Genomic DNA, 26,185 nt, shown 5'->3' with positions numbered 1-26,185 from the left:
CTGGGCCTCCAGGTGCATAAGTGAAGCATGTGTGAGTGGGGAGCCTGTTGCAGTACATACAGCTTTCTGCCCAACAGCTGTATGTTGAGCAGGCTAGCTCGATAGCAGTGAAATCTCCTGTGCGCCATTTTTTGAACCCTTGGAGTCTTTGTTTCTGAACTGTTGGCTCACTGATGCCCTCTTCGGGCTCTGGGGAGGGTCTCCTTGTGAGCCACAAGGACTTTCCAGCTCTCTTCCTCCATTCCAGCTTAGAATTAGTTATTGATTTCCCGGTGCTGCGCGTATACGCCACCATGTATGAGTCGATCGTGAGCAAGTGGGGGACGGGTGCCAGTGGTAGAAAAGCCCATGGAAACTGAGCATCTTCGATGGTGACCTGTTTAGTAATAGGGCCCATCTGCACTATACATTTAAAGCAGTATCATAGCACTTTAAACTGTCATGGCTTCTGTGGGAATGTTGATATGTTGATGATTAATATCTTTCCTAACTTGCACTAGCAAGTTTCTTCACTTAGCAGAGTGCATTCCCCCTTTACGTAGCAGAAAACTGGTTGCAGGCTTGTGTGAGCCTCTTAAGACAATAAACAGTTCAACCTGGCTTGCCCAGATTGAGATATGTTCTGTTATTCCTGGTAAGACCCCTTTGACCCCCTCCTTTAAAGAATAAAGACACAACAGTCTTAATCATAAGTAACAAAAAGTAGTTTTACTCATGATCAGGCAGAGCACAGTGTGATCCCTGAAGGCAGGCTTTAGGCTTAAAGTTACAAAAATGCACAAACAGGTTTAGCCCATATGGGAGATAACCTAGGGGTGAATCAGTACAGACCAGGTGAATCAGGAAGTTCGCAGGACGAAAGGGAAGATCAAAGAGAGGGAGGTGGCTGCATGACTTGGCCTTTTACCAGGTCTGGAAAGGTCACGCCCACCTACCAGTCACATGCAAGGAAGGATGCTCCAGACCAGGTGTAACAGGAAGTTCAACTGGCTGGACCAAACATTCCCTTGCAGGTCCACTCTAGCACAACAAGGAATGTTGTATTTGACTGCTCCCAGTGGATTACATCCCACAGCTTCCCCCAAAGAATCATGGGAACTGTAGTATTTTTAAAGAAGAAAATGGACACAGTTCTGGGGTGGGGGTGGGGGGAGAGGTTTCAGCCTCCCAGCCCAGCACTCTGATGGGGATCCAGATTGCTCCCTCTCCAGTCATGAGATTTATTAATTGATGATCAGGGAACAGAGAGAGATCTTTGAGTATCATGTGAGAATGTGGGTGGTCATGTCCACTTTTGACTGTACCCATTGCTGGCCTGCAGCCCCTAGAGAGTTGGCGAAGGTTTTTTGCTATTGGGCCAAAAAATGGTTAGCCACCCCTGCTCAATGGGAAAAAGGAGGAAGCATTGGAAACCCCCCCCCCCCGGCAACACAACTAGCATGCTATGTTAGATTTCTCTTCATCCCGAAAATAGCATGGCACCTTGCCATAAAATTTAAGGCCTACCTTTCCCACCCCCCTCTTTCTTTCTCGGAGCTACTGTCTCTTGTTGACAAAATTTCAGACTTAATGTACCCCTGGAAAGAGTCCTCAGATACAAAAGCTATTGTGTAAACAGAATAGGCGAAAGAAAATAACTGAAGCCATTGGCCTAATGAGCTCAATACAAGGGTTGTACTCCAGTCCTGTCCTAAACAATGAGAGATTCTAGTTGAACCTCCTTTGGCTAGAGTCACTGAAACGGTCCCAAGCAGCCTTACTTGGAGAGCTCTTCAAAGAGCTCTTATTAATCAAGGATGCTTTAGGCCTAGATGTCCACAGTAAGGCTTTAAAGGACAAATGCAGAACAGTACCCGATATTGTCCCCCAGCTCCTGCCCCTGCTTCTTGGGGGAATCTTTGCAGAAGTGTTGCATAACCCATTGGCAGAGTGTAATGGCCGACTCTTGAAAATCTTGACAAAATCTGATTGGCAAGGGGTAGCCAACATGGTGTATTCCCGGCTCCCATCAGCCCCAGCAAGCATAGCCAATGGGAAGGAATTACGTAGTCTGGCAACATCTGCAGGGCACAATGTTGACAACCCCTGGGATATAGCATTTATCTGCATCAGGTCATCTCTCCCCCCCCCCCACCTGCAAGCATTCTCTGCTTCAAGAGGTTCCTCTGTTATAGGTTGTGCCACAGCCACTTAAAACCTACTCCTATAATCTACTTTGGTATTCTTAAGGTTCTTTCCACAGTTTGAATTCTCAGGAAGACAAACACTGCTGTGTTCAGCTAACAAATCATTGGATTCATGCAGCCTCCAGCTAATTCGGTACAAAGTCATAAAGGGATAGGAAGGATGGGAAAACCAGCCCATTTGTTCTCCGGAAACAGTGGATATAGATATTGGGGTGGTTTTCTCACATCGGCCCAACCATCCTGAACATACGTTCTTGTGAGAAATGAAGGGATAGCTCCCGGGGCAGTTTCTTCCTTGACACGAAGCCCTTGTTTGTGGTCTGGTGACTATCAAAGGGATCCAGGTAGTTGGATGATGTAATACACAGGACAGCCTCATAATGTAAGGTGCAGGCCAAAATTAATGGTTAAGATATTTGAGGTCCAGCTGTTGACAGTAGGCTTTGAGATGCTCTTTTTGTTTATTTATAGTTGCGCAATTGACTGTTGTCTTTTTAAAACAACAACAGTTTTTTATTGGTTTTATATAATTACAAAAGCACTGCCATTTGGCAGTAACCCGTCTTCAAAAGCAACTAGAATAATTATAGGTACTTTAAACTCAGTGAATAATAATAGTCAGGCATGCCATGTAAAGTCCATAAAGTACGGTCCAGAGTAAAATACATAATGTGCTGACTTAAGCCAACATGACCCTCTTTCTGTTAAAAATAATAGTGTGGTCCTCTCAGTATACCTAACATAACACAAAATCAACAAAGGGATCCACTATAAAAGTCTGTATCATCAACATCCATTGATTTGCCGGCATCTGGCATCGAGCATGCTCTCTCACATTAGTTTATGTCACCAAATCATATCATGTACTAATAAATTAGTCTTCTGTTCTTTGACCTCCTATGACTCACATTTTTTAATGTCTGTTCTTCCATTATTGCTGTTTCCCAAACCATCTGTACCAGTAGGTAAGATTAGCATTTGAAGGATTCTTCCAGAAATGTGCCATAGCTGATCTTGCAGCCTGCAATAAATGACTACTTAGGTTAATATTGTGCAGATTCCTGCCTCTCTGCCTCTCTCTTAATTGTGTGTGTGTGTGTATTTATGGTTGTCAGATGATTTTGTCTATGGCAGGGGTGGTGAACCTGTGTCTTCTCCATATGATATTTGACTCCAGCTCCCATCATCCTTAACAATTGGACCTGCTGGCTAGAGCTGATATGACTTGGAGTTTAACAGCAGCTGGAGGACTACAAGTTATCCATCCCTGACCCATAGTGTTAATATCTAGATAAGGGTGGCTGCGTTGAACTTTAAAGTTTTATCTAAGCCTGTTGTACAACCTTAACACAGTGAGTGAGACTGGCTGGGGCTGATGGGAGTTGTAGTCCAGATTTTCTGGAGGACACCATGTTAGGGATGGCTGGCCTAATGGCTGTATTATGAGCCTCATTTTTTCTAATAAGAAAGCCCTTTACCCTTCAAGTTACATTTCCCGAACTCTTATAACCCAGAAGTAACATTTGCATCTTCCCTGTGTGGAGTACTGATACACTCATCCACCACCATTTTGATGTTTTTGCCCACTTGTCTAGTGCTCTGGGACTTCGTTTTGTGTCTTAGGATTCAGCGAGGGACGTTTGTGCAGAGTCGGTATTCTTTAAAGTTTTTTTAGTGAGCCAGTTGTTTATGGAGAAGGGTATACATTATCTTAAAGTCCAGCCTTCCCGAACCTGGGGCGTTCCAGATACTTTGGACTGCAGCTCCCATCAGCTCTAGCCAGCATGGCCAATGATCAGGGATGACAAGAGGTATAAGTCCCAACACATTTGGAACTCACCAGGGCAGGGAAGGCTGTTTTGAATAGACAACGTACAGGCCCTGACTGCTGGAGAAGTTTTGTCATTTCACTGACGGTCGGGGCTCTTTATTTAAAAAAAGGAAAAGAGAACCGCAGCAATGATGACCTAGAAATACAGTCTGTGAGGAAAGACACTTTACTGACACTCTGCTCTTCAGATAAAAGTCAATTAGGATGTATTATTGTACTGTATTGTTTTTGTACTGGGTGATGCCTGTAGGTTTGCCCTGATTGTTTACTTGGCAAGAGATGTGCTTTACAGCTGTCTGGTTAAACCCCCCCCCCCCCCGCCGGCCGCCCTTCTCTTTTGAACTGAGCTTGACCTGTTTTCCTTCAAGTATGCCCTACTTTCTATACATCCAGGAGCTTCAGATGTTATCATTAGGCAGCTTATTTTTCTTTACATTAAAAGGCACCTGCAAATAATAGTTTTTAGGATGTGGAGACTCCCCCCCTTATTTTTTTTAAACCATGCAAGTGGTACTTTTCTAGCCGCATAAGCAGGCCACATGGGAGACTGAGGTGGAAGGGCTGTGGGGGTTGTTGGGGTGAAGCGAGGAGTGTGTGTCTGCCAGAATTAATGGAGGGAGATGGAGTGTGTGTGTGTGTGTGTGTGTGTGTGTGTGTGTGTGTGTGTGTACTGTATTGGAATATATGTGAGCAAAGATTCATTTCATTATGGAGGGGGAAGGGAACATAGAGCCTGCAGCTGCTGGTAAAGTGATACAGAAGAGTTGGCAGCATTGTCACGGGGGGGTGGGGGGGTGGGGGGTGGGGGGGTGGACCTCCAGTATGTGCTTCCTCTGCTTCTCTTTAAAAGTCCTGTTTGAAAACACAGGAGTTTTTGAAGACACTGAGGCTTAGAGGAGGGACTGCATTTCTGTGTTAGGGGCAGAGGAGGAATGAAGTGCTCTGCCTTGCTTCAACCAGCCTGTTAACTTGCTTGCATGGAATTCCTTTTCCCTATACCTGCCGGGCTGATGCTTTAATACAAGGCCGCGTTAGAAACAGATGCATAATAATAATAATAATAATAATAATAATAATAATAGTCGTGCTTATAATTTATAATATTATATTAATTACCTGCCATTCACCCTAAGGTCCCAGGGCAGTTCACAAAATAAAATACAGGATAAGAACAAGTAAATAATTAAAACAAAACAGCAAAACAATAATCACCTCTTCCCACAGACACATTTTAAAGGCCTGGTTGAAGAGGAACATTTTTGCCTGGCACCTAAAATATATACAGTGGTACCTCGGGTTAAGTACTTAATTCGTTCCGGAGGTCGTTTCTTAACCTGAAACTGTTCTTAACCTGAAGCACCACTTTAGCTAATGGGGTCTCCCACTGCTGCTGCGCTGCCGGAGCACGATTTCTGTTCTCATCCTGAAGCAAAGTTCTTAACTTGAGGTACTATTTCTGGGTTAGCAGAGTCTGTAACCTGAAGCGTATGTAACCCGAGGTACCACTGTATAATGAACCTCCATCTGGCATCAGTGGAGACCTTGCAGATACCAGATTTCTTAGGACACTTTGGCAATATGCATGACCACTATCTTTGGTAGCAGTTTTAAGGCTGCAGTTGTATACACCAAGGAGAGGGAACCTCTGGCCCCTGTCATTGCTGAACTCCATCTCCCATCATCCCTGATTGTTGGCCATGCTGGCTGGAGCTGAAGGGACTAAAGAGTCCAACAGCATCTGAAAGAACACAGTTTCCCCATTCCTGGTATACATACTAACCTGGGAATAAGTCTCATTGAAATCTGCGGGGTACACTTCTGAGTAACCCTGTACAAGGCTGCACAGTTAGTGCATTCAAACATAGAGGTTATGTTGTGGTAATTCTTACATGAATAATTTTATTGGGATGCGGAGGCCAGGATATGGGTAGCATTCTGGAGGATTGCATGTTGAAACTCTTGACAGTGCGGTATATTTCTCAAAGTTGCTGCTAAAAACATGAAGCTGGCTTCCGGGAGTCATCCAGACTTGCTTTCTCATCCAGACTTGCCCTGTGCTATCACCAATATGCAAAACCTTGCTGTCACTTGCTCTGTGTGTCTGATGCACGCACAGACAGAACAGGAGGCGACTGCTTCTGTGGTTCTTTCTCCAGCGTTTTTTCTCTTTCTTTTGGTCGTGTCTGATTTCAGCAGACAGCACCCATGGCAAAGTATCCGTCTCTCCATACAGTTGACAGCCAGAAATCCATATTATAATTTGTTGACTGCATTTTTGTTGTTGAACAAAATGTGGGTTTCTTTTTTGTTTGTCTACGTGGTTTTTTCCCCTTAGCAGTTGATGCCCCGTATAACAGGATTAGCTCCTTTTTCTTCTTTGGGGCAGACTGCAGTGCTGTGTAAGGCATGAGAATAGTTGCAAGGAATGGTTGCAAGGGAACAGATAGATAAATTACTACTTTTTTAAAAACACGCACACACAACATGACAGCTTTAAGTATCTCAGCTGGGACTTTATGCTGTTTGGCTGTTTGCTTTCTTCCTAGTTTGCCTCTAACTTTTCCCTCTTTTAAAATTTTCTTTCAGGATGGACTGCTGAACAGAGAAGCATCACAGACCTGGTCATACAGCACGGCTGGTCCGCTCCCAGCTTTATTTATCTATTACTAGTTATTTTGAATTGAACTTTTAATAACCTGCCAGCTGCTCTTCAGACACACATGGTGCATTGTTGCCATTCCCAGAATCACGTCTTTGAAATCCAGGCCCTTGGTAACCTTCATCGAACAAAGAGGCGACCTAGAGGAGACATCTGCAGCAGGACTTTTCAAACCTGCTGCCCTCTAGCTTCTCCACTGGCTGTGCTGTTTTCCTAGCACAAGATGGAGCCCACCATGGAGGGTTGCTTGGTCCAGGTTCTGCAGAAGGATGTTGGGAAGAGACTTCAGGTTGGCCAAGAACTAATAGACTATTTCTCAGATAAACAGAAATCTGCCGATCTGGAACATGATCAGACCATGCTGGATAAAATGGTTGATGGCCTTGCTACCTCGTGGGTAAATTCCAGCAATTATAAGGTAAGACTGATGTGCAGAGATGGGATTGCTAAGGTCAAATGTTGCTTCAACTCTGGCTGGTTCGTTCGCGCAGGCTTCTGTCAACAGTTATGGAACAGAGACATCACTCTTCGCTTTATAGCTTGCAAATCCTCTTGATCCCGTGCATTTCTTGGTGATCTGTAGCCGATGTAACAGCAAGTTTGTAATTTTGTGGCGTTTCATTTCTGAAAATGTATGCAACCCACACTGCAGAACTCAAAATAAATTAAAAAGAAAAAATAACCCCCCCCCCACCTTTTACTGATGGAAATAAAAACCTTCATTACTGGGTTGGATCAGGGTCCTTGCTTGTAATGGTGAATATCTGCTGGATTTTCAAGCTCCTTTAGAGATACCCTCTTGCAACAATACTTGTACGAAAGTCGACTTGGAAAGAGCCTATGCATGAGGGCATAATTTAATAATGCAAGAAATACAGGAACATCGGCCCTGTGTCACACTCTCTCACCCCACCCCCTTCCATAATGTGCAGAATAACTTGCTGCGGTCCCTTTCCTGGTGTTATTACATGGTGGGGTTTTTAGACACTGCTTTAATTGTGCTACACGTTATGGAAGGGCCAGCTATTTTTAGTGGCAGCTTGGTATAATCATCCTAACCTAGCCTTCGCCAGCTTGGTGTCCCCCAGGTGTTTTGGATTACAATTCCCATCAGTTATATTGACTAGGGATGATGGGAGTTGTAGTCCAAAACATCTAGATGGCACCAGGTTGGCAAAGGGTATTCTACCCTAATCAGCATTCTTCAAGGCCTTCTGCAGGTCTTTCCCATCCCTACAGCAGTTTATTTTAACTGGAAATATTGGGGCTTAGACCCAAGGCTTTCTGCCTTCTACCACTGAGCTATTACCCCATTTAATGTTGAAATTCCCCCATTACCCCATTTAATACTTGAAATTCACAGATGAATCTTCTTGAGTGTCAGTTTATCTGAGATATTGTCTGAAATAGTTTCATTAGCAGGAGCCGTGGCCTGACTTTTGCACATCAGCAGTACAGTTCCAGGTCAAATGGGGTTCTAGATTGCATTTGTCTACATTTCACATACCCTACTTTTCGCCCATCAGAAGATGATGGTTATCTGGCCAAATGTTTAAGCCGGCCTTGCTCACGTTGGTGCCCTCTAAATGTTGTTGGATTCTAACTCCCATCAGCTTCTGCCAGTATGGTCAGTGGTCAAGGAATGATGGAAGTTGTAGTCTAGTGTTATCTGGAGAGAAAGTGGACATGGGGAAAGCTGCTGTGAATGGCTTTCAACATGGAGCTAACCAGTTGCATCATAAGCCCAAGAGTAGTTCAGAAAGAATATAACAGGTGGAAAAAAGTGTAACTTTGGGGCTGGTTGTTGTTCATTACCTCAGTGGAGAGATAACAGGATGTGGATCTTTAAGTATTGGTCACTGCCATATGGGCCCTATATATAACTTCTTGGTTATCTAACTCCTGGTGGCAAGTGCTACAGTTGTTAGCAAATAGTTCACATGTGGGTAGTTTCAGTGAAGCCTTAAATAGTCATTATGAAGGGAGCATGATTTGGAGATGGTATCATAGTTAAAAGATATTCTGATAACAAAGAACATTATAAGTAGCCCCTTTCTTCTATCATAAATTGGAAACGGGGGCTCTCCTCTCTTGAGTTGAGAAAATCTTTTGAGGATGTTCAACCCTGAAGGCTGAAGAGAGGTAGCCATAGACATCTCTCCATGTTTATCCTAATCTGTGACAGTGACAGAGGGTGTAAGGAATATCTGAAGCGGAGGAGGGTTAATACTGACTAATATTTGGATTCTGTGTTTAAATGATGTAAAATTAAAATAGTGGTGTTGTAGGAAACGAAATTGTTCCATTTGTGCAAGGACTTCCATTTGCACAGCAGTACTTCCCCCTGTTCTCCACCAAGGCAGATTTACAGGGAGTGTGGCAGGAGAGGAGAGGAGAGGGAAGGGAAGTTCTGTTGCACAACCAGAAGTCTTTACTCAAATTGGATGTCTTCATTGGATACAACCTATGCATTTTAGCTGCCCCAAATTACCTTGTGAAGCGGTCCTTAGATGTGTATCACTATAAACTACAGTCGTATCTTGGATCCCAAACTCCTTGCGAGTCAAACGTTTTGGCTCCCAAACGCCAAACTGAACGTCTGACATGGCTTCCGATTGGCTTCCTGCAGCTAATCAGAAGCCGCACTTTGGTTTCCGAACATTTTGGAAGTGGAACTGACTTCCGGAACAGGTTCCGTTCGACAGCCAATATACAACTGTACTCTTAATTCAACACTTCTGATTAAGCTGGCGGGAAAGAGTGCATTAGACAGATACTGTTTGAAAGAGACTGGCGGGAAATGAAAAGCAACAGCTGATGATAAAACAGAGCTAGGAGAATTATTTCAAATTCCTTGGATTAATTGTAGCCTATCACACAGAGGGTGGTTGCGAGGACAAATGCAGAAGAGAAGAGAAAGCAATCTGAAATGTATAGTTCTACTGAATTCATTTCTGGAGCCACACCTTTGAAAATATCACATACATGTAAATCTACATAATTTGATAACAGCATTTTCTCCAAATCATATCTTTTTCCCTTCCCCCTTCTTACATGCTCCTTATTATTTTGGTGCTTTGGATATACAGTGGACCTCGGGTTAAATACTTAATTCGTTCTGGAGGTCTGTTCTTAACCTGAAACTGTTCTTAACCTGAAGCACCACTTTAGGTAATGGGGCCTCCTGCTGCCGCCGCGCCGCCGGAGCACGATTTCTGTTCTCATCCTGAAGCAAAGTTCTCAACCTGAAGCACTATTTCTGGGTTAGCGGAGTCTGTAACCTGAAGCGTATGTAACCTGAGGTACCACTGTATCTGTAGAGACCTGGGATAAAAAGACTTTGGTTATGGCAATCCTAATTAACTTCTTTGCTCTTTGGCCTTCTCTGAAAGTATTCTGGTTGTTCTCAGGCTCTTGTCATTTTCTTTAGCTTGCCCCCTCATACCCTCATGCCAGTCTTTGCTTGCCCTTTCCCGTCACTTTCAACTTAGTAACATGCACCCTTTCTTTTTTTACACCACGTTCTCCCTTAACCACACCGCAGTTGGGTCAGGGCTGTTCTGTGCCTGCACCTACCGATGCAGCTGGCCATACTGTGCTATAGTTGTGCATAAGCTATGCGCCGTTCCCCAAGATGGCTCTCACAGCCATGTTTTTCACTCCCCTGTGGCCTCATCTCATCATACTTTGGTAATGTAGGAATGCAGAGAGGATCTGGGACACGGGACAGAGAGGATCAAGTGGATAAATAGTAATAACAAATACTCTTCCCTCTCTGCCCCCCCCCCCCCGATTCTGGATTCTGATGATGAATTTGTTCTCTGCAACATGAGATGCTACTAATGCCCCATGAATGGTGGGGGGGTTGGCGGAGAACGTAAATACAGACAGAAGCAGATTGACATCTGCATTGTTTGTTACGGGGCATTGCTGGAGGTTTATTTTGCTTTGTATAATTGAGGGGTGGAACAGATGGCTTGAACTTAGTTTAAAGTGGGGTGTCTGTTAAAATTACTCATATGTAGCAATCATTCAGCTGCTTTAAGAAGCAGACATGCTTTCTGAAGCATGCTTCTTGTTCTGTTGAAGTTCAGTGGAGGAAAGGAAACATGGAATTAGCTTGATGATGATAATGTGAAATGGACAATGTTGACGTGTTCTTCCGCTAAAGCAAGCTATATGATATATGAACTTGATGAGACCTAGGAAGGAAAGTAGAATCAATGTTGACAGCTGAATAGGACTTGTTTGTTGTGTAAGTTTGAATGGATGCTCTCTTTTATAGCACTCTCCTTATTCCAAAGTATCACAATCTAATAGGACATGGCAAAGGCCCACTATTCCAGTTGCCCTTCAGTTGGACTCCAGTCTCAAAAGTTTTGTAACCCCTTTTGCCAACAGTTGTAATATAAATAAATGTAATTTATTTAAGGTCTGCTAACAAGGGGGGGACCAAGTTACAGAATATAAACACATAAATTTGTTGAATGGCATGGGAGGGAAGCATAACTGTTAACGTGAAATAGATACATTTCAGTATTTTGCCCTGGGAATTAAAAATTGGAGCTCTCTGTTGGAACAATCAGAAGAGACTTTGGAGATGACCAGTGAAAGTCTGTATAATGGGGTAAATCAGATTTTCTCTAGTCCCTCCCGATACAAAACCAACAGGTGTGATACCACTAAAGCTCAGTAGTTTGTGGGTCAGATATGTTAATATGACCAAGCAACACAGCCGCTGTGTTGGGCTGTGTTGCTTTTGTTTATATATGAATATTTTAATGAGTAAAAAATAATGTTTGTCAATAATCAGGTTAGAAAGTCAAGGGTTGCCTTAAGTTATTTTCACTTTCCCCACTTTTGTGGCATGAGTAAATCTTTGCATAGGGGAGACAGAGGTTAGGTCAGGTGAGAAGTTCCTGGCCAGCCTTAACCTTCTCCGCATTTGTGCTGCTTAGCTGTGTGTCACTGTACAGGCCTCGAAAGTAACACCTCTCTGAAGATGTTAGCACAGCTTTTTTGTTTTTGTGTGTCTGGATTTAGCACAGATGTGCCAGTGTGATTTGCAGTTGCGGTGTCTTCTGCAGGGGCTCCTGACCTACATTTTTCCACGGCAAGCTTTTAAAGGTATAATGAGCAAAGCTACATCAGATTTTGCGACAAGAAAACTCCAAACCTTATTTGGGATGCATTTTGATCTTAATGTAGGTAGATTTGCACAAAGGTACTTCATTTGTTTCATTCAGTTCCCTTAACCTGTCAAATATTTGGGAAAGGGGGGGGGGAGAAGGAAGTGAGAGCCATGGAGTAGGGCAGCTAGTGTACATGAGCAGCCCTTCCTCTGAAGACCTCTCCTCTCCTAGCTGACTTTATTTCCTGTAGAGAAGTGCAGGGCCAGCTTTCGCATTATGCTTTTGGTAACAGATTCTCAAGTGGGCTCCCTACTGGGTATGGAAGTCCTGTCATTTTGATAGCTTTTTTGCCTTGGGTGCAAAAATATCTAATGTTCGCCCACTTAATTTTATTTATTCATAAGAGTATTTCTAAACTGGCAACTCCCTCTCCCTCCCGCTCTCTTTTCTCTCTCCTCTCTCTCTCATCTATCTATCTATCTATCTATCTATCTATCTATCTATCTATCTATCATCTATCTTTCTAACTTTCTAACTCCCGGGTGCAAGTAGATAAATGGGGACCGCTTACTAGCGGGAAGGTAAACGGCGTTTCCGTGTGCTGTGCTGGCTCGCCAGATGCAGCTTTGTCACGCTGGCCACGTGACTCGGAAGTGTCTCCGGACAGCGCTGGCCCCCGGCCTCTTGAGTGAGATGGGCGCACAACCCTAGAGTCTGTCAAGACTGGCCTGTACGGGCAGGGGTACCTTTACCTTTTATCTTTCTAACGGCAAAACAATAAGAGCATTAAAGCTTTATAAAATCATAAAATGCAAAACAGATGACCACCACGGAACTAAATTAGTTCTCTGAAAATGTCTCACAAAACAGGTGAGGAAATATCAAAATGGTAGGTGCTTGTCTGCTTTCGATGGCAACAGTGTTCCAAAGTATTGGCACCACTACGCCAAAAATATTAGCTTGCGTAGAAACTAAACAAATACTGTATTGGATGACTGCGGGACAATCAGGAGGGCTTCTCCAGATGATGTCTAAGGGACATGTGTCTGGCTGGTGTCTAAGGGACATGGCAGTCCTTCAGGTAACCTGGTCCTAAGCGGTATATGGCTTTATACACCTTGAACATAGCTTAGTAAGGTACTGGGAGCCAAAAGCTGGGCCACCAACCGCATTCTGCAGCACCTGCAGTTTTTGAACCAAACTTCTAGTTTTCTGTGGTTTTGATTTGAATTCTGTGTTCCCTAATCCTTTTTCTGATGATGCTGTTGGTTTTGACTTGTCTGTTGCTTTGCTAGGTCTATGCTACCCAATATCTAGATATTTTCTGCAGGCACACTGGTATTGCCAGAAAAATGAGTATCTCTGGGAGGGGGAAAGGCAAGCAAGTGGGGTTAATGTTGTTCCAATCCCCCTTCATTTGATTTCATTGACCTGAGCTGTAAAGCCGTTGCATTTCTGCGGTTGCTTATGGCAGGGAGTGGGTGTGAGGGAGAGTCAGGGTGGGAATGTTAACATTTGGTAGCTTTCAGATATTCATAATAGAGGAGCAGGGTGGTGGGCAGAATCATGCTTTTAATAATGAGCAGGCCAGACAACAGTATCTTTCAGCTCTTCCCAGTGGCTTGCCAACATGTTATGAAATTCTAGCCTGTAGGCCACGTAGGGAAGGACAGGAAGGGAAAAAAGAGACCTTGTGTGGAAATATTTAGACCAAAATGTGACCCTTGTTTGCAGTTTTAATTGGGGAGTGTGAAGAAAGAACACCTTTGAAAACGTATTTTTAACCTTTGTTTTCTATAAGAGGCAACGAGAAGTTCTGCAAGTAAAAGAGGGATTTCCCCCTCCTTTTCTTTTTGAGTTTTACTAATAGAGTTCACTTTCTCCAATGAAAGTGGATTTCAGCTTAGGCGAGCTGTTTTGAGAATATTTATTGCCTTCTGCATTCCTGCTAGTGACTTTGACCTGTATTGTGCTGTTTTGTCCAAAGCTGACATAAGTGCCTGGAAAAAAATCCTGCCATCAAAACAAAATAGCTGGGGTTTGAGTTTGTTTGTTGTAAGTTTGCCAGATGAAATATGCTTCGTATATAAGTGTAGTGTTACTCCCTCACAATGCTAATCCGGCCTGTGAATTTTTTTTTACAGCCAGCTTGGTTATCACCATTGCAATTTTTCTGTGAACTTTAATTCCTGTTTTGCAGAACTCAAGGACAATTGGTATGTGGGCAGCAGCATAAACATAGCCTTGCTGGGATAGACAGCAGGCCTGTCTAGCTTAGTAGATCGGTGTGCTATATACTAGTTTCCCCCTAACCTGGTGCCCTCCAGATGTGGTCTGAGCAATGAGAAGCACCAAACAAGGTGGCTGGATAGGGTTTTCAACAATAGGGGAAGGGAGCTATCATCATGTTATTTGTCAGGCTTAGGTGCTGATTTAATGAAAAATTAAGGAAACTTCTTAACTGATGTTGCAGAATCACATCTGCATGTCCTGAGAGTTCTGTCAGCACAGGAGTGGATATCTAGCACTTCTTGAGAGCTGCCACATATAAGATCCACCTAAAGTGGGATATAAGGGATAGTCGGCTATGAACGTGGTTCTGGCATCCTGCATGTCTTACCTGTCTTGACACTGCTTGTTTTATATGAAACTGCTGTACTACAAATTGGACTCCCCATAGCATGCATGGATTGTGTGGGCGAGTGAGTGGAATTAACTCTTGGAGAGAGAGACAGCGGGTGTGAATAGGACAGAGTGGTCAAAGGGTAACTGATCCCTGTTAGATGATCTTGAATATGTGTCCTATAAGAAGCGCATGGAATGTAGAAGGAATGGAACAAGTGAGGATGTGCTGTGCTGCATTTGACTCACAGCCATGCTTTGCTCTTTTTGTTTATATCCCCTTTCAGTGGCAGATAACAAGAGTTGCCTTGTAAATACTATAGTATGTTCCGGTGGAGGCTGCCCAGCCTATTGTCTCTCTCTTAAATCTGTTACTTTGATATGCTGAATTTTATTTTATTTTTTGGTAACGCTATCTGTAACATTATCATTCACTGGCATCCCTCTTAATTGGAATAATTTACCTTTGAATCCCATTGTCTGCAGAACTAGTTCCAGGGGTGGAAAAGACTGGTTTTTAAAGGGATAATTATGATAAATCTAATAGAGTTTCTTTCTGCCGTTGTTATAGAAATCAAAAGATAAGGGTTTCTTCTCCTTCTCAGTTTTGCTAATTGTTCCTTAATGGAAGACTTTGAATGGCTACCTGCATTGTGTAATACAGAAAAATCTCATCCACATGTTCTGTTAGATAAGGAATGATATTATTAAATATATATATGTATATATAATAGTAGATTACCTTTTTTCAGAGTAATCAGTCTTTATAATTATAGCAGCTGTTGGAACACCAAGGATATTGAGGTGATGGAGTGGATGAGACCAATACTGGGTCCAGTGGTCAGTGAGGGTGGTTTTTGCATGTGCTGTAGAGGGAAGTGAGGTGCAGATGGGGCTCCTCAACCTGGGAAGCTAGCCCATCTAGGAGAAGGTAAACTTTGATCCTAAACTTCCTCTGCCTTGTGGGATATCTTTGGGAGAAGAAAAGGCTAAGGAGTAAACCCTACACAAATCTGGAGTGGAGTCCCTAAGACGGTTGGATGGCGCCTTGTACGCCTCCTTCCGGCAACTCCTGCACCCAAGCTGGTGCCAAATATACTGCTGTGCTTTCCTTTGGACTACACCCGCAAGGCCGAGAAGGGGGTCTTGTCGTCTGGGCAACACAGGACCAGCCTTGCACCCCAGGTACTTCGGTACTGCTAACTCAGTGGTTTGACTTCACCTCCCGGAGGCGCACTCTCTTGTGTCTCAAAGTCAAATGGATGCCAACAACAGCAACCCCATGCCCTTTGGTTGCTGTTGAGAAGAATCAAACCAGTTTAATCCTGAGTGAGCCCTTTTCGTTTTTGCTCGTGGGGCAGAAACTTTGGGTGCTGCATGTCAAAGGAGGCTTTCTCCCATGGCTGCTTCAGGTTGTGGGTTGCCACTGGTGCACTGGTGCCACAGGAAGGGTTGTCCCATTTTGTGGATAGCTTAGCCTGCACTGCCCACGTGCCTTTTCAATGGAGTACAGTGGTACCTTGGTTTACGAACTTAATCCGTAAATAGGAAGCAGTCCCAAGACCTGAAGCGTATTTGCTTCATTGAACAACTGACCAATCAACAGTAACCAGCCAGCATGGCTAACCCACCATTTAGCAATTAAAATCAATTACAAAATCCACAGATTTAACCACAATAGCAATAAGACAATGCACAACAACTGCAGATTAGAATAAGGAGAGCAGCAAGTAATAAAACAGGCTAAACAATCTGCTTCTCAAAGTACAGTGGTACCTCGCGTTACATACGCTTCAGGTTACAGACTCCGCTAACCCAGAAATATTACCTCGGGTTAAGAACTTTGCTTCAGGATGAGAACAGAAATCGTGCACCGGTGGCATGGCAGCAGCAGGAGGCCCCATTAGCTAAAGTGGTGCTTCAGGTTAAGAACAGTTTGAGGTTAAGAACGGACCTCCAGAACGAATTAAGTACTTAACCTGAGGTACCACTGTACTGTATCTCCAAGGGGATAGAAATAAAGATGCCAAACATGCTCAAAAACTAATAGTGTTCCTCTCTCACCTGGACATCTAACCCTCGAATTCCCAAATCTTTACTCCTACCAATGGAGTACCAACAAACTAGGCTTATACAGTGGTACCTCGGTTTAAGAACTGTCCAGTTTAAGAACGATTTGGTTTACAAACTCTGCAAAACCAGAAATAGTGTCTTGGTTTGAGAACTTCACCTCAGTCTAAGAACGGAATTTGAGCGGTGGAAGGGCACCAGCAGTCGGAGGCCTCATTAGGGAAAGTGCACCTCGGTTTAACAACTGTTTTGGTTTAAAAACGGACTTCCGGAACAGATTAAGTTTATAAACTGAGGTACCACTGTACAATGATTTGGCTTTCCCTGTTTGCATTTGCCCTGCCTATAGTGTTGGTATAGATTACAGTTGAAAATGGTTTTTCAAATTATAACTTAAAATGCTATTTCTGCTCATCAGAGCAGCTGCTTAGGCAGCAAATATATTCTCAGTTGTTCTGACTTTGACCAAATATAAAGGTAAAGGTAAAGGTAAAGGTAAAGGTACCTCTGCCCGTACAGGCCAGTCTTGACAGACTCTAGGGTTGTGCGCCCATCTCACTCAAGAGGCCGGGGGCCAGCGCTGTCCAGAGACACTTTCCGGGTCACGTGGCTAGCGTGACAAAGCTGCATATGGCAAGCCAGCGCAGCACACGGAAACGCCGTTTACCTTCCCGCCAGAGCGGTACCTATTTATCTACTTGCACTTTGACGTGCTTTCGAACTGCTAGGTTGGCAGGCGCTGGGACCGAGCAACGGGAGCGCACCCCGCCACGGGGATTCGAACCGCCGACCTTTCGATCGGCAAGCCCTAGGCACTGAGGCTTTTACCCACAGCGCCACCCGCGTCCCTTACTTGACCAAATATAGTTGAATGCAAACTTCTTTTTAAGCATTAAAGGGAAACCCATTTATAAAAATAAGGTTGGCTGGGTACAATTGGGTACATGTTGTATACTGTGAGCTTGTCTATAGCATACAGTAGATTCTATATAGCGGAATACAGTTATTTTGGAGTGGCTCTGAATCTCCATCCTTTCTGTTTGGCCTTTAAACCTGCATGAAAATGGCATGTTTCCAACTGTTACAGAAAACCTTCTATTGTTATCAAGTGCCATGTTCAAATCTTTCGGCTTCCTGCTTTTCAGTATCAGGGAAGGTCCTAGAACAGATAATTCAACAGTCGGTCTGTGAGCATTTAGAAAAGGATGCTATGATTACTAAGACCAAGCATGTGTTTCTCAAAAAGAAGTCATGCCAGACCAATCTGATTGTTTTGTTTTTGATGGAATTACAAACTTGGTGAATCAGGAAAATGCTGTGGACATAATGCATCTTGATTTCAGTAAGGCTTTTGACAAAGTCCCCCATGATACTCTCGCGAGGAAGCTGGTAAAATGTGGGTTGAACGAGGTAACTGTTGGGTTCGGTCAGTCAATCAGCTACAAACCCACCTAATTAGTACTCATTAATGGTTTGTCATCATCCTGGAGGAGCGCTTGAAGGAGCTGGGTATGTTTAGCCTGGAAAAGAGGAGACTGAGGGGAGATATGATAGCAATCTTCAGATATCTTGAGGGCTGTCACATGGAGGAGGGAGCTTGCTTGTTTTCTTCTGCTCTGGAGGGTAGGACTCGAACCAATGGCTTCAAGTTGCAAGAAAAGAGATTCTGACTAAACATTTGGAAAAAGTTTCTGACAGTAAGAGCTGTTCAGCAGTGGAACAGACTCCCACGAGAGGTGGTGGACTCTCCTTCCTTGGAGGTTTTTAAGCAGAGGTTGGATGGCCACCTGTCATTAATGCTTTTGCTGAGATTCCTGCATTGCAGGGGGTTGGACTAGATGACTCTTGGGGTCCCTTCCAGCTCTAACATTGTATGATTCTAAGAGTATAAATTTTCAGTTCATGCACCAAAAATTAATGAGCTTCAGTTGTTGCACTCCTCAGAGCAAAACCTGCCTTTAATATTGCATATAAAGATTGTTTTTATAAAAATGATTTTTTTCCCACCCCTTTAATATTCAGAGCACACCTGTAATGAAATATGCACTTGTCATGAACTTTATATGCGTTGCATGAACGTTACATTTGAAAAGTAGACTCTGTATGGGTATGTCTTGGCTGGTCTGATTCGATAGCCCAGGGATACTTTTAAAAAATATCCTTCAGATAAACGTGGCTCGCTAGTAACAGTGGAATATCTGTACAAACAAACAACCATAATAAATGAGCTGTATCTTCCAGATTTGCAGTGTTAGCAAAGGAGGGCTACAAGAGCCCTCCTTTCCCAACCTTGTGATCTCTGGGTGCTGTAGGACTCCAACTCCCATCAGGCCCAGTCAGCATGGCTGAGTTGGCCAATCCATAGAGCCTCTTCTTATTCATTTGCCATGGCTATTGAATCTTGCAAGCTGGCAATGTGGTTGAGTGTCCCCAGATATAAAAGTTTGCAGCACTGAAAAGCTACCTCAGACCAATTATCCTTCCTTCATTTGTGACTTAAGGAACATGGGAAGCTGCCTTTATTCCATTGGTTCAACTAGGTCTGTATTGACTGGCAGTAACTCTCCAGTGCATTAGACAAGGACCTTGCCCAAGCCTACCTGGAGATACCAGGGATTGAACCTGGGATCGCTCACTTCCAAAGCTGTGGCCCTTCCCTATTTGTCCAATGTCAGAATATCTGTTAGCCCACTATTGTCTACTCTGGCCTGGTTCATGCATCACACAAAACCATAGTTTAAAGCAAACTATGGTTTAATGTGAACGAGCAGCACACCGATGCATGCTGCTCAAAAGTTCCCATGACGCTTCTCCCTCCACTCCTGCTGCTGTCCTGCAGACAAAACAAGCCAGAGTCAGGGGGAAACAAACCATGAGCCTGTTTGTTCACACTAAACCTATACTTGGTTTAAAACAGCAGCTTAATATGATGTGCAAACCAGGGACTGGAAGCAGCTCTACAGGATCTTAGGCAAAGGTTTTTTGTCCAATACTTTCTTTTTTTCTGTAGATGCAAGAGATTGGATTGGGAACCTTCTGAATTAAAAGTATGATTTCTGCTACTGATTTCCCCATAAGGGAAAATAAAGGGAGGGAACTCAGTTATTGAATGCCGGGAGTAATGAAACTCCCGACCTCAATATGCCATAAATCCTTTTTTCCCCTTTTGAAATGTTCTTGCAAAGTAAGCATTTGTTTACTGTATTAAAAAGCACACACCCTACAATTCTAACTATAAGAGACTGTTCACCTAGCTCCCATCAGAAACAGACTTTCAAGTTTTTTTTTACATCTTTGATGCTAGATCAAAGGAAAAGCAAGGAAAAAATGCTTCAAAAGGACAATGCTACTAAAAAATATATGATTATTGCTATACAGGATATGTTATGTGTATATAGTGTGCATATTTGCCTATGTTTTAGGTGGGAAAAGTATACCTTTGCCATCAGATTACATGACCACTATATAGGGATAGAATTGGGGCTTAATCAGTTGATGGCTAGATTGATCCTAAACAGCGGTTGTATTGTGCTTTAGATTGCATATTAAAATGCTTAAAAATGCACAGTGCACATAGTGCATGGAAGGTGCTTTGTACCTTCTCAGAGGCTCTCCTCTTTTTACTCTGCATGTTCTAACACTAAGCATTAAAATAGATTCAGGGGCCTTGAGCTGTGACTATCAAAGCAAGCCTGCTCCTATTGTGCTCCTGGGCCTATATAGATTAATGCACAGCAGGGGTGTACAAGAGGGACCTGAAACAAAATATTGCAGTGCATCAGTCTCCTCCTGCCAGAAAGTACGTCTGCTCAGAGTTCCAGCTACTCAACCACAACATCCTTCAGGAGTCTGTAAAAAGAGCTCACACAAAGTGGCTCTTTTCTCTCTCTTCTCTCCCATGGGTGTCCACAGGAAAGGAGGTAGTGAGAACGATAATCCTCAAATAAGCCATAATCCTCAAATTCTCATTTTTTAAAAAAAAGAAAAGACTGTGTTTATACTGCTGTCCCCTTTCAGTGTTTTCATTCCCCAACCCAAGAGAAGTTCCTTCAGATGCTCACACCCCACCAACTTTCCCTAGGTTTCCTTTTCAACTGCTAACCAACTTCCTTTCCTTGCTTTAAAGGATTTTGCTTCTACATGCTGATTACTTCAACCAAGCATGTTGATACATCCCCCCCCCTTTTTCTGTCTTTTCAGCACTCAATCACCTGAGTTTGCTATTAGAGGGAGTGGTGATGATCTGCCACTGAATGTTGGTGACAGGACTACAGGTTCTTTGACAACCTGCACTGACCATTCAGCTGCAGCAATGGGTTGCTTGATTACCATGTTCTTTATAAATGTGGTATTATACACACTTTGCACATTTATGCATGCCTGCATATATTCTGACTAGACCTTTCCCATTAGTCTTAAGCTAAACTCTGAATTGCTGAATGAAATACCCTTTTGATTGTTTTGTGGTGAGAAAAGTCCAATTGGATAATGTTTAAGAAGGGGCCCAGCAAGGGAAGGAATTCACCATGCCCATAATATTGTATACAATAAGCCCCCAGCCTATGTTCATTTAACTTGTGCACATTTAGCTTTATGCGCTTGGCAACTGAAAAAAAATTAAAAGGGGACGGAACGGAGGTAGGCTTCTGGGGAAAAGGATTTTGGCAATCCTGCCTGCCATTACACCCAATATGTTTTGACTATACACAATTTTGGCTTTAGGTGTGACTGTCTTTTAACTAGTTCTCCTGCATTCAGTCTTATGCCTGCTTATGTGCATGTGTTCATGTGCTTATTGTTGTTTTTCAAACTTACTCACAGATGCTTACTGTGTCCCGATCAATGAAAGGAACCCATCTCTCTTCCACCTCTTGTCTTCTCATCCCTCAGCTTAATGCAGAAGGTCAAGAAGGTTAAAAATAGACACAGTCAGATTGGAAACTGAAACCCGAGTATAGATTTATTAAAGCAGAGCAATGTGTGCCAAGGGAACAACCCAGCTTCTCATCTTGTCGTCTGTGTTGGGGGCTTTCCTTCTGCATAGTCACTGTATTGTACAAATGAGTGCATGCTTTATTTGTTGTCCACAACCCACACCCCTTTCCCTCGAAGCAAACTGGGCAAGCTTGGTCCGTGGTCCAATTTCAAGTGGGTGACATGATGGTAAAGGTGGTAGTAGAAAAAAGAGAGAAAAGAGGTTTGGGGTGAAGATAGAGAAGGGTGTGGGGTGGCTGGGTGGGAAAAGAGGGCAGGGTTCCTGCACTTTTAATGGTTTTGTATAGGAGAGGATTTCAGCAGTTGCCCACCTGGTTGACAGTTTCATCTAGGACACAACTATTAAAGGTGTTCTCCCCTCTTTCCCCACTCATCCATCTTAAATGAGAGGCCTCTGGCCTTGTCGGCTGATGGTAGGCAGCCCCTGACAGATTACACCTGAGGGAATGTGGCCCTTAGCAGAGAAAAAGATCACCCAGCCCCATCTTATCCTGTACAGTGGTACCTCGGGTTAAGAACCAAATTTGTTCTGGAGGTCCGCACTTAACCTGAAACTGTTCTTAACCTGAGGTACCACTTTAGCTAATGGGGCCTCCTGCTGCCGTTGCGCCGCCACCATGCAATTTCTGTTCTCATCCTGAAGCAAAGTTCTTAACCCGAGGTACTATTTCTGGGTTAGCGGAGTCTGTAACCTGAAGCATCTGACACCCGAGGTACCACTGTATTCTACCACAGTATTTTGTAACTGATGAATGTGTTGATGTTGTTCATTGCTTGGTATATTGAGCTACTGTTAGGTTGCTGTGCTGAATGTGGTGGCTCGGTTGTCAGTGGTTACTGATAGTGGCACAGCTAATGACAAGCGGCACAACCATAGCACCTCAGTACCCCTTATAAAGCCTGTGTGTGTAAACAGTTGCACAGTTATTCCCCTCCTCTGTATTGTGCAGATATTGTGGCATCCCAAGCCATCTACTGGAAGGGCTCTGAGTCTTCTCTGCAGGGTCAGGTAAATGAAGGACGCGGCAAAATGCATTGGTCAGAGAGACAAGTTGAGGTCTGTTCCTAGAAGGAAGTCTGGACAGGTGAGCTTTGGAGAGAGAGAGAGAGAGAGTGAGCTGGGAAGGAATACTTGGGGAACTGGGTTTTGAGGAACAAGAGTAGGAACAGAGCAGGGAAGAGGGTCTAGGTAGGAGCTGGACCTGGAGAAAGCCTATGAACTGCGTACAGGAGAGGGGAGTTGTACAGTATAAGGGCAGGAAAGGGCAAGCAACCTTAATACTATTGGGGCCCAAGGCTTTTTTAAAACATATTTTCTTACCAGGATGCAGTGACAGAAATAGCAGAGCCCCACCCTAGCACCCAGAAGGGCTGTGCTTGGAATTCATATGCGACTAATTTCACCTGACAGACGCTATTGTCAGTCGACAAGAGAATTGAGAGAGCATTGTACAAAGGCCAAAACGAAGCTGTGGCACACTTCAACTGAGTGTGCAAAAGACCCTAAGTTGGCTCAGTCGCCTATAGATGCCGAAACGATTCAGCCTGTGAGTTTGTGAATAAATATGTAACATGGCAAAACTAATTTTAGTTGTTGGTTCCTTAAACATAAAAAAATCAAGGTTCAGAAATAATGACCGGGAGATCATAAATAGGCAACTAAGTCAAGTTTCAAGATTTGCATTGGTGCTGTGGGCTGCGCCAAGGCTTGGATTGCCTTGCACGCCTGAACAAACTGTAGAAGTAATAGTGGGATTGGGATCGGGTCTCCCTTCTCGTCTCTATCTCTCTTGTGCACTGCTGCTTTTACTTGTTCCACCACAATGCTGCTCAGCAACAGTGCTTCTTGGCTTAAGTATTCTAGCCGCTGGAGGCTAAAAGGAGGATTGAGAACCAGAGCTGCATTCTAAACAAAGGGCAATGCTGATCTGGCGGCAAGTCTAGCTCTCCTACTGCTTATTGTAGCATTTGAAAAGGAATGTGCACTGGATGAGGACCTGTAGACTGCAGTAACTCTTAACAATAAGCATGCTCCAGAGCTGCCATTGGGCCAATACCGCTGGAACACTTTTCTCAGCTTCAAGCTTCAATGTTTTGCTCTCAAATGCAGTTTGTCACATTTGCTGGAATCAAATATGAGTAGAGTGACACACAATATGGTTGTCTCTTGAGAGTTTGGAGGAATGGCACAGCAGAAAGGCAGTGGCTCAGTGACATAGGCCTCAAATAAGTAGATATCTCCAAAATAGACATCTAGTGTGAATTTCTGTACTCTCCTGTCTTAGATTTAAAAGTCACATTGTTAGGGAATTTAATTGAGCTAATGACATTGCAGCTCCTACAGCTAAAATGTTCTCAAAACAGAGAGGCTTCAGGCTTTATAAAGAGAACTCCACTGACCGGTAAACAGTCAGTTGTATATCCTACTGGTATTGCTTACCCGCCCCCCCCCCCCCCATCCCAAATTACTCTCTGTGCACTTCAGTAAAGGGTAATGGAAGACCTTTGGATTTCTTATAGCAGGGGTAGTCAACCTTTTTATACCTACTGCCCACTATTGCATCTTTCTTGATGGTAAAATTTCCTGACCGCCCACCAGTGCTTGATGGAAGAAGGATTCAGCTTGGCCGTAGAACCCCCTACCACCCCCCTAGAATCTTGAAATGCCCACTAGTGGGCAGTAAGGACCAGGTTGACAACCCCTGGCTTATAATGTGCAAGGCACTCTTGTAGCACTTACTGACACTTCCTTCTAATGTTGGTGCTAATTGTTGAGACTCCAGTCTTTCTATATATAATTGTGTCCGAATTTGTTCACGTGCATGAACAAAAACTTCGCAACAACGAACATTTCCGCAATATGTTTTGGGAGAATATTAAGGTGAAGTGGGAGGCGATTCTTTTTATCACAGCCCGTTCCCAGATGCTCATGGCTTTGGATGTTCACTAATTGGAAGATAAGCTTAGGAAGGCTGGGTAGATAGAAGAGGCCCAAGTACACTTGTTGATTAGACTTAATTGACAGCCTGCATTCCTGCAGTGGCCTTGATTTTAGAAACTGGGAAACTGCCTTATATAACAAGTCAGACCAAACCTAGCTCCATATTGTTGACCAGTGACTTGCTTCCTCTTTCAGGCAGGAGTCTTTCCTAGCCCTACTGGGACTTTGGGCATGTGTGGCATCTGCTTTTCCACTAAAGTTGCAGCCCTCTCATGTCCTGTTTTTCCTCCATGTATACACCCTTGCTGTAATTCTCTTTGCCCCGCCTCCCCGAACCCGCTTGTAAGGCTGCAAAAAGGGGCCACTTAGCCCAGGTCCTTGATGTGAATTGTAGTCCAAAACATCTGGAGAGGGTACTAGGTTCAGGAATTCTGACTTTCATTTCACGAGCTAGTAGCAATATTTAAAAATTGTCTTCAGTTTTGAACAGTGTGTGAAAGAGCTGAATTGCAAACCAATCAAGGGTGTGTTATACCAACCGCAAGTATTTTAGCCTTTTGACTCTGCACTGTTCGGTGGTAGATTTTTAAAAAGAATCTCAGGAGCCAAAAGATCAAGGACCTGTCATAATAAGAAGATAAAGACATGACAGATCATTCAAATGAATGTATGTTCTGTTTTATAGTGAGGAATAGCTAGATCAAGCTGCATATTAGCCAGAATTCATTCTTCTGCTATTGCACAAATGTGGTTCCTGTTCTGATTTTTTTTTTAAAAAAAGAGTTATCGCTGTAGTGGCAGCTGGTTTTTCACAAGGAATGAAAATTCAAGACATAGCACATCTGACTTGCTTACATCAAATGATTTCTATCTAATCAAAAAGCCCTATATATGTTTTTTCCCCATTGTAAGTATATAGCTTGGATTTCTTTATGTGGCTTAAGGGGTGATTTATCTACAGATGCTTAATTTTAGAGCACCAAATACCGTATATGACGTGTGTGTGTGTGTGTGTGTGTGTGAGAGAGAGAGAGAGAGAGAGAGAGAGAGAGAGAGTGAGTTATGGTTAACCCAATGTTGTTACACTAATGAACCTGCCTTTTGAACTGATACTTTTTGAGACTGCTGTGGACTCAGTTAGTGGCCTGTCAGACTATTCTCGATCTTCACAAGTGAGCCAATGGTGCTGTATCACTCTTACCTCAGGTTTTGGAAGTAGCTGGATAATTGCTGTGATAGCCTGACCCCTTAGCTAATTTTAAATTCTGATTAGACAAGGAAATAGCTAAAAAATCTTAGATGGCTTGACTGTGTCCCCATTGTCTGATCCTAGAAGCTGGGAGTGGGTTTGGGAATTTACCGTAATTGTTTTTATAATTAGACCCTGGTAGGTTCTGCTCCTGCTCTACTGAACTTGTGAAACAGTTGAAAGCAATGGATACACTGTGAACTTTGTATTTTCCCCTGAAGGGTTCAGAGGCCTGCTTTGCATATTACACCAAGCCAAACACCATGGCTTGGTACAAATGTGGAGGCTTCTGGGGAGATTGTGCCAATGTCACTCCTTCCCAGTAAGCCATCGTTTAACCAAGTGTGTCATCTAAACTTGTGCTGTGAATTCGCTCTTTCCCTCAAACTCCCTGCAAAAAGAAAGCTGCAGTAGAACATTTATCTCCATGCTGTGTTAGTTTTCCAATTGGAAAGGGTAGGCCAGGGGTCTGCAACCCGCGGCTCCGGAGCCGCATGTGG

General features: G+C 43.5%; 1 protein-coding gene across 23 annotated transcripts in view; it reads left to right on the top strand.

Moving 5' to 3' along the window:
• The window catches only part of CLASP1 (cytoplasmic linker associated protein 1), a 162,930-nt gene that overhangs the window by 16,137 nt on the left and 120,608 nt on the right, over nt 1-26,185 (top strand). For all 23 annotated transcript variants that reach the window (XM_077934696.1, XM_077934709.1, XM_077934699.1 and 20 more), the window contains exon 2: nt 6,604-7,094. In XM_077934696.1, coding sequence (XP_077790822.1) covers nt 6,900-7,094 — 195 coding nt within the window. In that variant the 5' untranslated portion in view covers nt 6,604-6,899. The remainder of the gene's footprint in view (nt 1-6,603; nt 7,095-26,185) is intronic.

The sequence above is a fragment of the Podarcis muralis genome, chromosome 1, assembly GCF_964188315.1.
Source record: "Podarcis muralis chromosome 1, rPodMur119.hap1.1, whole genome shotgun sequence".
Classification (NCBI taxonomy): Eukaryota; Metazoa; Chordata; class Lepidosauria; order Squamata; family Lacertidae; genus Podarcis; species Podarcis muralis.
Note: the sequence above shows the minus strand (reverse complement) of the source record. Positions and strands in the feature narration are given on the sequence as shown.